Source organism: Branchiostoma floridae, chromosome 7 (genome assembly GCF_000003815.2).
Source record: "Branchiostoma floridae strain S238N-H82 chromosome 7, Bfl_VNyyK, whole genome shotgun sequence".
NCBI classification, from domain to species: Eukaryota; Metazoa; Chordata; class Leptocardii; order Amphioxiformes; family Branchiostomatidae; genus Branchiostoma; species Branchiostoma floridae.
This window is the reverse complement of record NC_049985.1, coordinates 14,874,106-14,890,171: the sequence shown is the minus strand read 5'-3', so window position 1 is coordinate 14,890,171 and position 16,066 is coordinate 14,874,106. Positions and strand designations below refer to the sequence as shown.

General features: G+C 42.3%; 2 protein-coding genes across 2 annotated transcripts in view; one reads left to right on the top strand and one right to left on the bottom strand.

Annotated features, from left to right (window-relative positions):
* Window positions 1-839: 839 nt before the first annotated feature.
* On the top strand, window positions 840-3,183 carry LOC118419946. Its single transcript, XM_035826636.1, has 2 exons — window positions 840-1,074; window positions 1,510-3,183. Exons 1-2 carry the CDS (start codon window positions 998-1,000, stop codon window positions 3,164-3,166), a joined length of 1,734 nt encoding a protein of 577 aa, XP_035682529.1. The 5' UTR covers window positions 840-997; the 3' UTR covers window positions 3,167-3,183.
* An 8,819-nt stretch (window positions 3,184-12,002) lies between these two features.
* The window catches only part of LOC118419960, a 5,259-nt gene continuing 1,195 nt past the window's right edge, over window positions 12,003-16,066 (bottom strand). Inside the window, exons 3-4 of the mRNA XM_035826660.1 lie at window positions 13,588-13,705; window positions 12,003-12,837 (exon numbers count right to left, since the gene is read on the bottom strand). Of these exons, the coding sequence (XP_035682553.1) occupies window positions 12,035-12,837; window positions 13,588-13,705 (921 nt within the window). The 3' untranslated portion in view covers window positions 12,003-12,034. The remainder of the gene's footprint in view (window positions 12,838-13,587; window positions 13,706-16,066) is intronic.

Sequence of the window (16,066 nt, the reverse complement as noted above, 5' to 3'; positions counted from 1 at the left end):
GATAACATTTGATAAAGAATAAACCGTAAAGCGTACGTTTAGCGTATATAAATTTTCTTTGGGGGAGGGGGTTTTTGTGTTGCTTTCTTCTGATTGTCCATGATGACTGGACGAAATCCAGTACCAATCAGAATATTGGAAAAATTTGATACGAAACCAGATGATAAAGCAAATTTTATACAAACAGATGTAGAAACAATAGTCCAGTGATAAAGCCTGTTTTGAACCAGGTACGTTACTTACTGCATTCATGTGCCGATGACGTCAGACTAAGGTACACGTCCTGACCTTGTACAAATACGTGTACTGGCCAGACAAACATCACGAGGTGGAACCGACATGTACTCTGAACGTCCTGCGCTAAACACTTCTCACAGGAGATACAGGTCTATACTAAACAGGTAAGTCACATCTCAACTTGTATACAGTTTAAGAGTTCTCTATCACTGCCCCATACAGGCAATCACCTTCTTATCATTTTCCTTTTTATGAAACTATGGCCCTGCTAGGGCCCGGGGCGAGGATGAAGGTTGCCTGTTCTAGCTATGTACTGAATCGAGTTGTTTGGCAAATTCGTTTTGGGGCGTCAAACCACTTGATATACTAGGTTGTATACTCCTGTTAAAGTAACGGCGCCGAAACCTGTTACTTAACCCTACATACGAGTATTCACCCTCTAATCCCATTGTGAGATCTGCATTGAATTGAGTTGAGTTTTGCATTCTGACACTAGTAACGCCCTATCAAACTCTATGACACATGACGTTACATGTACTGTATGATTTAGCCATTTTCACAGTAAACTTTACTGAATGTCTATCGTCAGATAGGGTTAACTTGTTACCTTGTTTGTTGATATTGAAATCATATTGACTTATGAGGATAAATTTCTGTTGCGATCGATTTATAATCTCGCACTTTGGGTTTAAAATGCAGCTCTGCGTATCAAACCAAATGGCCCTGTGTTAAAGGTTCTGAATGACAGACGGGTACCGTGATGTCGACCTCCTTCCAAGTTCGCTTCTCGGGGACTGGCCATGGTGGGAAAACGGGCCACACAAGACTCGTCATCAAGTAAGTTCAACATTTAATCCGGGTACATATGATAAATCAAACTTATGATCGATTCTATGTTTATAGAATAGTATGTGTATTGTATAATGATATGGTTACATGAAAATTGTATCTTTTGACACAATGAGGGCTGGTCAATACAAGTATTTTGAGGGTGGTTTCTGTGTACTGCACAATTATGTACAACCTGTCTTGTGTTACCATGTATTTCCTTTTTCTTCTGTATATGAATGACATTGTGTATTTGTAATTGCCATCTATCTTTGATAAATCAATTACAACAGATTATCACATGACGTTTTGTGTCATACCATAATGATGTAATATACAGTTAACAAAGTTAATGTTCAAAACATGACATTTCTTGACTTCATCTGGTATTCTTTGTCTACATTATGACGTTAGGGTATGTTTTGATTCTGTTTGAAATTTCAGTAAAGATGATGATGAAAAGACGTCCAGGAATGAAGGCTGTACAAGCCAGTGCTTCCATCGATTTACCCAATGGACGAGTGGCTGTCTCAGCCGTCTCTCCCGAGGAGCATTGCGCTGTCCCAAGACTTGTGGCCAATGGGTATGGGGTAACCGGTGGATCCAGTGGTTTGGAACCAATGTTTTCACACTTATCGGTGCCGCTGCTTTCATGCTTTATATCGTTACCTACTTGGTCTGTCTTGGGAACTGGTTAGAAATAAGGAACTACCAGCACCCTACCAATGTCTCGAGCAATGACACCCACCTGGTCCTGTGTAACCCGGAAGAGGCTCAAATCATGCTACCCTACATGCTGATCAACTTCATGGTGTACGCCCTTCCTTGGGTAGCTATCGTACACTGGCAGGAGTACGGCAATGCGGAGAAGCTAAAAACCTGGGAAGCTAAGTTCAAGGAGTTATGCCGAAATTCCGTAGATTTTCGAGAAGAGATTCGCGACTCGCGCCATTTCTCAATGTGCTTGCATTTCTTCGTATGCTTCATCTTGAGTGAAGTGAACGGCAGTCTTAAATGTGCCACCTGTCATGGACAGAAAGGGCTGAAATGGACCATAAGTTACTTCGCTCACAGCGTTGACTACGACCTGTACTTTTCGGGGTGTTTCTTCGTCCAACTTACGTATTTTACAGCACTTTTCATCCCGTATATTCTCTACTGCAAGTACGCCACGGACCTTATGTACGCCATCGACTGTCGAATCTGGTACCTCCGCTATGTGAAACATGAGTGGTTCAGTAAAAAGACGTCACCTTGCGAGATACTGCAGAACGTCAACCCCAACTTGAGAAAAGATGGTTGGCATGCAGAGATTGGAAGCATCGCAAGCTTCTTCATGACAATGATGATCTGTGTGGCGTACATCCTTGTCGTTGTCTATTGCCATATCTACTTCTCAGCGAACCCTCCACTGTTAGACTGGACCCACAATGTCACCCAAGTTCTTCACAACGCCGCCATGCCGATTATACCGTTCTTGTTCATACTGTCGAGTGCTTCAAGGCATCAAGAAGAAAACGAGAACATAGTTTCTGAGGCTGCTTCTGCATATGCAGACGCACGACTACAATCGCTTTGCCAGATAGACAACTATACTGATGCAGCAAAATACACCCTTAAACAGTGGAAGGAGATTGTTAAAGTTCTGAATGACTCTAAAGCTTACGTGGTTCACTCTAACTTACTGAGCAGTCATGTGAGCTCTCGCTCGGCCATGTATCTAACTGTGTTAGCCACCACAGCAGCGGTAGTGTGGCAAATCGTACAACACATCAACGACTTTAAAGTCGATCGAGGAATTGACGACGGATTCATAGAGGTTTATTTTGTGACCATCACCTCTGTGATCCTCGTTGTTGTTGTGTTTGTTGTAGCTTGTGGCACAGGAAAGGAGTTTACTTTCTCATATTGTAACCGACGGCATTGTGGTGGAGTTTGTTCTCACAGAACGAGAACAACGTGCATGATCCAATGGCTCTTTACACTGCTGTTGTCAGTTTTAACTACAGTATTATTGTTTATACCTTGGTACGTTGTTTATAAGGGTACTAAATGTAGAGTAGGGGGACCGACTACCGCCAACCCACTGTATAACGCATAAAGTTTTTGCATTTTTATTGGTGACAAAAAAAATCACAGTGGGTCAGCGTCAGTAGGTGATCATAGGTATTTCACCTTCTTAGATGGTTCACAAGGTGTTGTTGTTTTACTTTACTCTTCTAAGGAGTTAACTAAAAGATTGTGAGGTTGCCATAGTGCTACAACGCTGGCTTTTTGTGTCACAAATTAGAGTCAAGATACTAAAGGGAAAATGATATATCGTCGCTGTTGTCTCACTCTAGAGACCAGAATAATGCAGATACAAAGGGTGTGTGTATCCAATACGTGATGTATGTTTAACAATTGAGTGATGTATATGTTACAATTCAGAATGATGTAAATATGTGTACTGAACGATAAAAAAAAGAATAAAATGGAATTTCATCGATCTTTCCTTCGGGTCACTTCATACGTGTGTTTAACTATTGCGAAATGTGTATGTTACAATTCAGAATGATATAAACATGTGTACTGAACGAAACGATAGAAAAGAATAAAATGGAATGTTGTCGATCTTTGTGTCACTTTATTTTGTTCATCAACTAGTACGTTCTTGGCCGTCTCTCTGTTTTCTCCTGAGGTGGCGACAACCGCCAAAATTTGCAAATCCACAATAATCACACTTCAGATGGGACCTATGTATACCATTCACGGCAACAAACGCACAAGCATTTCAGATGTGAGTCGGAGGTGGCGTAATGAGCGTACGGCGCGCACCCTGGTCAGACGACGACGATGGAACTCGACACGCTGAAAGGACGCGTGCCGCCTAGCGAGCATCACACAATCTACAATAGACCATGTCAGGATCATCACAAATATCATCATTACGTATCTACTGTCCATCGGCTGTTTGGAGACTGTTTGATCGTCCACAGTAGCCTCGGCGTCCCGAACACTGACAACAGTCGTGTTGGGGTCTTGTTTGTCCCCTGTGTCGTTCAAGTTCTTGTCTCCTTTCGAAAAGCACTTCACGAAACGTCTTCTCATTTTACCAGCATTTCTTGCCAATGTGGCCAACCTGCATGGAAAGAAAATTGTTACAACTTACAGTTAAAACAAAAGTGGAGCAGTTTAAGTGACAGTATAAGATTAATAAACCTACAATATCCTCATACTAAGGAAACCGCCGTCGGATTGGCCTTTTATTCAAGCAAAAGGCAGATTTCTCCAACGATTTCTCCTAAAAACATTTGATTTTGACACATTTATGAAGGTTAACAATACTAAAAGGCAAACCAATCCCTACAACTGGATAAGATGCAAATATTACTTCCTGACGTTTCGAGTGACATCCATCACTCTTCTTCGAGCATCACAAGACGTTTCTTACCTTGTGCTTTTACGTGGCTTCTGTCTGACGGTAACTTTTTCAGTTGAGACCTGGGCCGTTTTTTGTTTGGAGGCCTTGCCTCCCATGCTGGCAGTCGAAGACGTCAGGGTTGTCTTACGGCTTGCTGGAAGCTTCTCAGGAATGTGTATGTATCATCATGGTGCTTGGCGAAGACCCTGACATGACTATACCTGGTTACTACAGAAGGAACTTCTCTAACGTGAAGTTTCGAAGAACGCTTCCAGTCTACCCGATCCCGGGATCCTTTGCGCCTGATAACGCAGAAATGATTTTAGAAATGTGCCTTTCTTTGGTCGGCCTTTCTCTTTTACCCTGTAGCGCTAGGAGCTTTTCATTTCTAATTACAAGTTATTTCAAGGCATTCTTCACAACTGTTCCTTTATTTACTTAACAACTAGTGGATATGTAGACCAAAATGTACTTGCTGTGGCCTTCGCTCAAAACTTGACAAAGCACTTCTTTGGCGGGTGGCAGTTGTAGTTTGACACTTTCGATGACATCATAATGTCAGCAATAAACAGAAGCTAATATCGTGTAATTTGAAATCATGACTTGAACAGAGCTTGTTTTGAGATTTATGTTGAAGTTTACTCACATATATAGCGTCTTACACAGTTTACCGCTTACCGGTCCCTTGACCGGGGGTGGTCGTGGGGGCACTTTGCAGCTGAGCACACCTCCCTCCATCTCTCCCTGTCGTGAGCCAGTGCTTGGGTGCTGGCAAGGGGCATTCCTGTAAACTCTTTGATGTTATCATCCCATTTCTTTCTCTGTCTGCCTCGTCTTCTTTTCCCTTTAACTGTTCCTTGCAGGATGACCTTTAGAGAGGCCTTTGCTTCTTACACAGTTGACGTTCTCTAAATGCAAACATGACAAGTGCGCCGCTTTGCGGAATAAAATATCTCTGCAGAACCTTTGGTTAAATCAACTGATTTTTCGTTTCCTCAAACAACAAGGTCAGGCCCCAGTCCTGTTCTGTATGCATTTGTCTTAAAACATCCCTTATTTTTCGCTAGTATCAAACTGGAGTTTTTCAAGGAGAGTCTTTTGGAGTTCCACCCTACGATGCCTCCACCATGTGTTCACACTAATCAACACTATTCCCAGCATTACCAACACCACGCCTGCCGCCTGGAGGGAACTCGGCACTTTCTGCATCAACAAGTAATCCAGCAACATCGAGAAGGGTACGACAAACATTCGGACTGCTGTCGAGATGTAAGCCTTCACCACTTTCAAGGCTGATAAGATAGCAAAGTTGGCAACGAATTTGCTCACCCCGATTCCTACCACGTATAGTGCTGTACGAGTCGTCATTGTCCAGACTGGAGTCTCTACTGCATAGGTTATAGCAAGTAACACTCCCGTTCCAAACAGATTTTGATACAGCAAAGTTGTAACTATTGGCACTCCTAGCGTGCCTGTAAGGTACCGCATGAAAACCATATCCGGTGCAAAGACGAAAGAAGCAAGCACAGGTATGACGATTGACAACACGAGCAGCTTAGTGGACGACGTGCCTACCTGTGTCATACCCACCGACACCAAAACAACGCCTGTTACGCTTATTATAATTGCACAGATGTCTGGAATACCCAGAGATTCTTTCAAGAATAAAAATCCGATACAGGCGACAAAGAAAGGCATCGAACCTTGAATGATGCCAAACGAAATGCCAGGAACTGTGTAGGTGAAAGACAAGAAGTGCAAAATGTTAGCTGCATTTGAAACAAGCACGAAAAAGGTCAACATAATGTTCTCTCGTCTGTTTTTGCCCGTCAAGCTAGGCCGACAGTATGCTAGAATAGGTACAAGTGCTAGAAGCTCGGTCAGTCGCATTAGGAAGAGAATTTGGAAGCTAGGTATGCCATTCTTGCTTGCCAACGCTATGAATTCTGCACAGAAGGAAACAGAGATGGACGACACCAGGGTTAGTAAAATGCCTCGAGCTGCCTTTAGTGAGGACGTCTTCTCAACGTCGTTTCCTTCCATGATTGTTGTCAGGAGTAAGTGTTCTGTCTTAGTCCAGTTGTAAGTGACCCTGCCCTTGGACCAAAAAAATCCAGAGTCTTGAATCCTTAATGTTCGCTCATCCGATACGCACTCTCACTGGAAATCATTGCAGTCCATGGTCCACTGTTCAGTATCATTTTCGAAAAGAGCCGGGAGAATTTGAACCTGCAAATACTTTTTCATCGTCTTTGTCTTCTCTGTCACAATCAATCAGATCAGATCAGCTCTTCTCTTCAATATGTTCACTTGACATGAACCGGTTCTAGTTTACATTCAGAGAGTGATCATTTTTGGTCTACCGAACGTGCGAAAAGGAACGAAAAGGAAAGTACCGAAAGTGTCTTTTTGTATCTCCGTCAACCACAAAGAAGCATTATTCCTCTTTCAGATGTATGGATTCAGCCGTAAAAACACTTGATTGGCAGATTCCCTTTGAAGCACAGCACCATGTGGATAAGATGTCATGGCCGTCGTCTGTATAAAGAAAGAAATAAAGGATATTTCAAGATTAACACATCGTTTCGTGCTTTAGATTTTTAAAATGCGCAAAATTCATGCTGTCAAAAATGACCCCAGCCCAGCTACTGTTATGTGTTTAGGTGGCAGAATATGGTGCATCATTGAGTAACAGGTACGTTAGTTTTCACAAACATTGTATCATCTTTTATCAAATAACATGATTATGCTATCGGTATTATCAAAGCATCAACATTATTGTTTAAAAGTTGATCCAGACAAAAACATTGTTAGATTAAGTGGAATGGTAGATTTGTAGACCAAAATGTGGCTTCTCCTCATTTTCTGCATAAATCATGACAATGAGCATTAATGCCTGGCACCAAAACTTGTCAAATATGTTCCTAAAACCCCACAAAGTCTTCAGATTGACCCATAATTTTCCGGAAAAGGAAGGATCTTCAAGAATCTTAAGTCTGCGCTATTCATTCACATTTTTGAGCCCTGAAATGCGCAAGTCAACTGTGATGTCTGCCGGTGCATTCTATAATACTTCATCAGCGAAGACTTGTTTGTTTGTTTGTTTGTTTTATTTGGATCACCATTAGTGATACATGTAATATCACTATTCTTCCTGGAGTCCTACAATTCATAAACAATAAATACAAAACATAAGCAACAAATCTTGTACAATATGTAAACAGAAAAGTATCAAAATCAAATGAGGTAACTTAGAGTGAAGGTGGGAGATCAGAGGTCAAATTCAAATGTTAGGAACCATAACGTAGGTTTTGTATGCAGAAGGTGAATAAAACTAAGGACTGCTTAAAGTCGCAGGAAAGAGAATAAACTCACCAACACGGCGGTTACAAGCGTCATTCAGTTGGATCCAGTGTCAAAAGGTTGTTTGACAAAGATTCTGAAATGGTACCAGTGAAAGCAGATGTAGACAAGGTCAGAACAAGTCGAGCGACCTAGATACCTGGTTGACAGACTTACATGGGCTAAGGGCACAACCCGCCGTACGTGCAAATACGTGGTAAGTGGTAAGTACCGCCTCCGTACGAACTCGTATGGAATCCAACGGATTTTGGAGCACGCAGACACGCCGTTAAGCACGTGCAGGCAAAACTTTGTGTGCCACCGGGCTGCGGATTCACCCCCGTAAGTGCCAGTACGGGCGACGCGCCTGCCCTGTACAGCCTGAACGTTTTCAGAAATGCGTGGTGGGCGTGGCCTCCCCTCAAAAAAAAACAAACGTACGGACAAATTGCACGGACGTCGGGTTGTGCCCTTAGCTATGTATAGTCTGTCAAATCCACTCACAGTTAACTATGGAAACTCATATTTGATTGATACAATACAATAGACCACTCTGAAAAACGTGACTTGAAAGAATTTGGTGTTCTATCATATGTCCCACTTCTATCCACATCACATTATAAGTTTTATTCAGTTTTAATCGCTTTTTGTCGCCTCCATAAAAGGTGCTGGTCTTGTTTGTCTAGATGTTTAGCCCAGACATGCATATTATTTGCATCCGATTCTTACAGAAACAGTAGAAACTACGTCTAAGCAACGTAAAGCAATCAGGGGTATCAAGATAAAATTCGGCTAGTATATACAACGTGTGCTAGATTGGCAAAACAGTTGACGCAGTGGCCTTGTGGTTAGGACAGTGACGTCCTTCGGAAAGGACGCTAAATTCAGGTCCCGTGTTTGAAGAGAGCCACACCTGGTGCATGTTAAAGAACCCACCATACTTATTGAAAAGTGCAGGGTTTCATTCCGTTGCGAGTGGATGAAGCATATCTGTCGAGATGTGCAACTTGTACATACTGTTCAGTACAAAGCTGTTGTGTTAGGCCGTGAGGCGGTATACAATACAAACAATACTCAATCCGGGCAGGACGTTGACACACCATTTTACCAGCTGCCTATATCATTCTATTCACAGTGCAACTTCAAGCGACTCACCTCCAAAAGTTGGATTGCCTGCCAGAGATGTACGGATACACGTGGACTAGTGATAGGACATTGCTTTTCACGTGACTGTATTCGGCGAAATGCTAAAATGCCCAAGATACTATATAGTATACTTGTTGGAACTTTGTGATGCTCGTCTTTTAACGTGAAAACCGGTCGAACGGGCTCCTCTCATCGCCTGTGGCTGTGGCTGGCCTCTCTTTGTCAGCCTGTCGAGGGGTCACTACACAATTACAAATGTCCCCAATTATACATGTAATTCTTTGGGGAAGACCCAACCCCAGCATCGCCGTCTTGTGCCCGACATGCGGACGAACATGCGCCTCGGCCTTCGGGTTACTGTCGCACCAGAGACGCCATTGAAGTCATCATCGAAGTGACGATGGACATCCAACACACACACTTTGGGGGAAATTTGAGGAAACAAATATGCATTTATCTCAAGAATCAAATGTTCAAGGCATACAGACTTACCCTCATATGCTACCCTACCCTGCCCACTCTCATCAAACTCATTGGCAAGAATTTCAATATGGCTCGTCTGCAGATAGACCCCCCCCCCCCAATCAGAGAACTTGGATTAGTCCTTTAGGCTCAAAATAGCTATCAGGCGATAATACCACTGTTTCGGGGTGGGGGGGGGGGGTGCGGAAAGCATTTATTTTACCTCTCTCACAGTGGGCTCTAGGTGCATGTGCTAATTGTTGCGTCTCCCCTCAAAGAAAGTTGGACTCTCGCAAGCTCAAGGTAGCAGAATACAGTTTTCGGCCATTGGGGATGTCTACAGTTAAGAACCACAAGGTGACTGGCTTTGACGCGGAAAAAAATCATAGTAGGGCGCAGTTTTCAAGCCAATTTAATATATTGAAGTCAAATGTATAACCTATACAAATAACTGAAGACCAAAAAAAAGTTATCGTTTAGAAATGTTCACGCCATCTTTTGAATGGGATCATGCAAGGCCATACGGAACTGCAGCCGACTCAACGAGGTACTAGTAGTCAGCTGTAAAGGTCACGCGCATTGATACAAGGGATTTTCTACTTGGAGTTGGAGAAATCTTTCACAGATTATTCAGTTGAACACCACAACAATTCTGACTGTGATATAGAATAACAAATCCTTAATCAAAACGACTGTTGTAAAATATTATTCATTTCAAATAAAATGTTGACATTTAAGCACAGCACCTAATAGTAGACGGTCAAACACGTACTACGGATTGTATTTTTAATTTCATAAGTTACGAGTCTACCGCAACTATAGTAGCAAAAGTTTTTCCTTTTCGAAATCTGTGGAGGATTCCATCTATAAAATTCACTTGTTGATGCCTAAACTGTGATGTAGCTGTTTACTGCGGATACTTAGTCTTATCACCAAAATTTCTTCATATGTTCATGAACTGATCAGTTCATAAAAAGAGTCTGAAAACTCAAACCTGCATGAAATATTGTGTTTTGTGATGGTGCGTACGGTGTGTTGTGGGGTTAATATGGTTTAACATTTGGCAAAATTATTCCATCATTGTTCTTATATATCTACCTATGGTAAACGGAGAGATTCAAAACTACACCTTTCTAGTGACCTCACCATTTCATTTTTATTTTCATTTTTATTGTTACACCTGCACCTGGCAGCGACTCAGTAACTGGGTCACTCCGTGATCAAGATAGACTGATAGCCATCGAAAATTTGGAGGTACGTGCTTACCTAGTAAATAATTCTTAATTGCAAATGCACATGTCATATCATCCACGCCCATAAGAACATAATCACAATCCTTGTTGTAGGAGACACTCTTCAACGACATGCTAAAAGATGTAGAATAAGCTAAAGCTCTTTCTCTCCCTCATTAAAACTCAAAGCTAATTGCACCCAGCTGACTTGCTCGAGTTTTCAGTTACCAGATCAACTAGGGCCACTCTACCCCTGTCAAAATATTTTCTTAAACGAACCCGCAAAAGTGCAGCAAACTACTATTGCGCGCTAAAGCACAATGGCTCACAACATCTACCCCCCATTGCAAACTCCAAAACATGATTCCTACCAAAAACAGTACCTGCATTTTTCATGCATGTAAAACATGTCTACACAACTGCAAACTACACCGTTGAACCTCATCATTATGAAACCTTACATCAGGAAAGTTTTTACCCAAATCTAAGATCCAATGAATCACTAGAAGACCACCCCAACCCGCTCTTCTACACGATGGAATCTGGTAAGATGAAGTCAGGACCGGGAACGTCGTTCCCAGTTTCTCTGCAGACGTGAGAGAAGTACTCTCGTTCCCATTCCCCAATCCATGCAGGTGAGGTGCAGGGCGCCCACTTCTCGCCAGGTGCGCTTGATCTGTGGTGTAAAATATTTAAGAAAAACTCTTCAGTCACTAGGTATAGTTAATTGAAAGACTTTTGTTAGAATGGACAGAGTACCAGCGTACAATGGTATTTCCATGCATGACATGGCCTATGTCATCCAATATAAGACATAGAGCCGTTGAAATACCAACAGCCAAAAAATAGATTTGAATTTAAGTTTATTTTTACTTTTTGAAATGATTGATATTTTTACCTTTTGCCACAGCAAGTAAATTCTATGGATGACATCCTCTGCAGACTGCAAAAATAGTGAGATGTGTCGAAAAAGATGGGTACAAAAAACAAGATCATGGCTACATTTTCAAATTAGATACAATAAACATTCTAACAATAATTTAAGGAACAAAACATGGTTTCACAGCCACATCCATTCCTGTATTCAATAAGTAGTAAAAGTGAAACTAGTGTAGACTGGTATCACTTACCAAGCTTGCAACTACACTCATTGCTTCAATATTGGCCACTTTTACAACTATCCAAATTGTGTCACTTCTACAACTACAGTCATAGCTACCTCGCTAGTGTCACTTCTGCAAGTACAGTTATTAGACAACACAACATATTTGCTCATTTTGTGATTTTTCACCATTTTGACCATCTCCAAAGAAGAAAAATTCTCTTTATTTCTGAAATCAGGCAAAAATTAATGATGTCATCCATGAAATTTACTTGCTGTGTCCTAGAATAAAATATTACGGCACCTGTTACTGAACAATGTTCCGGACTGGCTGTCTTCCAAGAAAGCCCTTTTCACCCTGTCTCTTTCCTCTTCGTGGCTCTCAGGATCCCACTCTATCCCAAGCTTCTTCATGATCAGACCCAGCGTTGCTTGCTTGTCCCTCGCCAAGGCTGTGTAGTAGACCGTGGCATGGAAGAAATACCCTGGGTACTTCTGTTGTAATTCTACAGCGCGTTTGATGGCACCAAGCCACCGTGCTACCACGGAATGGTAGTACGAGCCGTGATAACTAACTGTGGGGGACTTGAGGTAATCTACAAACATTTTGAAGTCTTGAGGGACCGCCGGCACCCACCCCAACAAGCCAAGCCGAACGGCAAACCTGGCAGTCTTGTACACGACTGGGTATCTGCACCAAAGTCGTGTCCAAGACTCATAGAACTCTAAGCCGTTTCTGTACAGAAAAACGGTTTTGGCGGTGGGAAAGGCGCGGTGCATAGCATCAGCGGCTAGAATAGGACGCGAAAGTATCTTGTAGAAAATGATGGAGCGATGACGGCGGTCTGATGTGACCAGGTTGTAGTTTAACATGGACACGACGTTTCTCAGCAGCGCCACGGAAGTTGCGTCGCTCATGAGAATTGCAGGGATTTGTGCAGTATGGTATGAAGATGGCTTTTCGCTATGGCGCCTGGAACGGATGATTTCCAGGCAGATGTTATCAAACACATCCGGTTCACTGCAGGCTTGTGCGACCGACGTGGCTTCAACTGCTCGGGTAAGAAGGGTAGAGCCACAGCGTGCTGTTGGGGACAGATGTGTCAACATTTCAACAAATTTTCAACGGCTTCAATTCTTCAGCAACGAACTTTTAGAATAGTTTTTAGTAGATTAAATGTAACCATATTCTAGCCTTAGCACATGCATAGATTCTCTTGTTGTCTTCTGTTTCAACCAGGTTGGACTTAGGACCCTGTCGGCGAATGACCCCCCACCCCCACCCCGTTTCTTATAATTAGATAACGATAAAGAACGTTGAACTAAATCTCAAATACGAATCCGGTCTTTTATTACTTCTGAAGTGATATAAACGTCTATGAAAGTGAGAAATGCGCGTATGCTATGGTCAATGCTGCTGACAGTTATTATGGTTCTCCTGTTGGTTCGACAGATGAGCAGGCAGACAGGCATTTACCTGTTTTTGCCTGACCTGCACATGACTTTTTATGGTGAAGGAGGGGTGTGCCATTCCTTCTCCAACCTCTCGTCTACTGGAGCAGTCTCACAGGGACAGAACTGTATGACACGTGTGAGACGGCTTCAGCAGATGCAGCTTTGTTGTTCGGAGTGTCCGTCTCCTAGGAGGACTTCCGACCAAGGATGTAAGGAGTTCCTCCTACCCCCGACTCGAGCTCGTGTGCCATGGCGGTTGCGTCATGCCCGAACATACCCCTAAGGCCTGTCTCGGCCACAAAGCCCCACCAAGGCCACTAGCCGCAGCTAGATACTCATTTACACCTGAGTGATTACAAACTAGATGTTCTGGTCCATACCTGTCATGTACACAAACACCTCCTGCACATGCGCAATCCTGTCGGAAATAGCGTCCACTACAGCCTGCAGATGTTCGAATGGAATTACAAGAACTTCAGTCGCGTTAAGTCTCTGGGCCTGGACAGGGCAGAATGAAATAAAGATAGAACGATATATTAATTGACAGAACGTTAACCTTCATGTATATAATATCATACGTGCTGATGGAAATTATGTTACTAGTACCATTTACCTAGTGACGTCTATGTCGTTCAAACCGTGATGAGGCCATGTTGATTTGATTATATGGATGACATCTGCGCACGCATCACTTTTCGAAAAAAAGATATATCATTAGGTTAAATGTGCTCATCGACTTTCTGATGAGAAGATCGACAGAAGATATTGACTCTGGCATAGTTACTCACCCTCGTCAGTCTAGAAGATATCCCGCTAGGATTTTAAACGACATGGACTTTGCTGACGATATCGCCTTGCTAGAGTCTTCCATCCCCAAAGCACAAGAACAACTTAACAGAACTGCTGCTGCAGGGACACAACTGGGCCTGGTCATCAGCGTCCCTAAAACTGAGTACATGACCATCAACTGCAGCCCGCAGCCACCACTGGAGGTGTACGGCCAGCCAATCAAAAATGTAACCAACTTTAGATACCTGGGTAGCATGATGGCATCCAGTAAAAACGACCTCACTAGGCGAAGGGCTCTTGCATGGACTGCCTTCTGGAAACTGCAAAAGATCTGGAGTAGTACTTCACTTCCCACCTCCACAAAAATCAAGCTCTTTAATGTTACCTGTGTGCCAGTGCTTTTATACGGATGTGAATCTTGGGTGCTGTCGTCTGACATGGAGAATAAGATAAACTCGTTTGCTACATCATGCTACAGAACCATGTTAAACATTAAGCGTCTCCAGCGTGTTAGCAACAGTGAGATATACAGAGTGACAAACACCCAGCCTCTCATCTGCAAAGTCAGGCAGCGCCAATTACGCTTCATTGGACACGCTCTCAGAATGCCTTTAGAAGAGCCTCTGCGGACTTATGCCTTGTATGTCCCTTCCCACGGCAAACGACGCCCCGGTCGTCAGAAGACGAACTACCTGACGTATATACAAAACCTGCTGGGGGACGCGGAGGGCGACCTGAACCCTACTGCTATAGCTGCACTGGCTGCCGACAGACTGAGGTGGAATAGAATCGTGACCGACTGCACAGCAGCCGACTGATGATGATGATGATTAGGTTAAAACAGAAGATGTGAAAACACAAATGAAGAATCTATTGTTCGCTATTCAATACCCTTGTGTTTGGTCATATGTTCGACCTTTAACGTTATACTTCATAATGAATGCAACTTTTCTGTCAACCTTTTTTAAAATGAAAAATGAAATATTTCATGCTAAGAAACCGGAGTTAGATATGTTATCTATTTCAATTGTGTAATTGATACTGGATATATGTATAATAAACATGACATAAAGATCATTTAAGAATTATCAAGAGCGGTACTGGACCACTTTAAAATACGGCTCATTCCCAGAAACCCAAAAATGTGTAATTAAAAGTGAATATATGTATATAAATAAGGGCTTTAACCCTATCCAGAATGGGCTTTTTTTGCATTCCCTGACCTGGGGGGTTGGGGGGGTGGGGGGGGGGGGCTCATTCGGCCACCCTTCGTAATTTTTAAAACGGCTTGCTGTACGATCACCAAATTTGCAGGGGGTGATATGTTCGTCAAGTTTAATAATTTCTAAATTCTTTATATCAATATGACGTAATTATGACGTCATTAATTGATTTTTGGGCTAAAACGGGGAATTCCCATAATAGCAAAATATTTCGCAAAAAAAGTTAACAGTAATGGTTTATTATCAATATTTAAGTGTTAAATGAGACTTCTGTTGTCAAAAGCCGACGCAACGACGAATATTTCGTCATCTGTAATTTAGCCCTCCGCCAACTTGGACCATCAACCTTGAATGTCTTGAGAGACTTTTTTCGATATATGACATTGAAATCTCATAAAAACGGATGGAAAACGTTCACACGAATGTTTCACACGAAACGTTCACACGAATGTTCTGTAAGAAAATAACAAGTAGTGAGGAAATCCCAGTGAAAATAAGCTGGTTATACTTTTCATTATAATATTGTCGGCCATCTTGGATTTTGACCAATTACTTAATGACATTAGCATAATTTATTGATATCTGGTTATAAAAGTCACACTAAGATATCTAAGATATCAAAGCCATGTGAAAAGAATTATACTTGAGCAAGAAAATCTTAAAATCCAATTGTTTAAACCAAAATTAATGATTTATGTAAAATATGCCTTTCAGAGACCCGTTGCAATGGTAACACGATGAATTTAAAACTTTCTGTTAATTGTTGCCAACAATATTCTAGGAAAAGTCACGCAAGCTTGGTTGTTCTAGCACAAGCCGTTCGGGAGCTATACGACGTCAAAGTAGG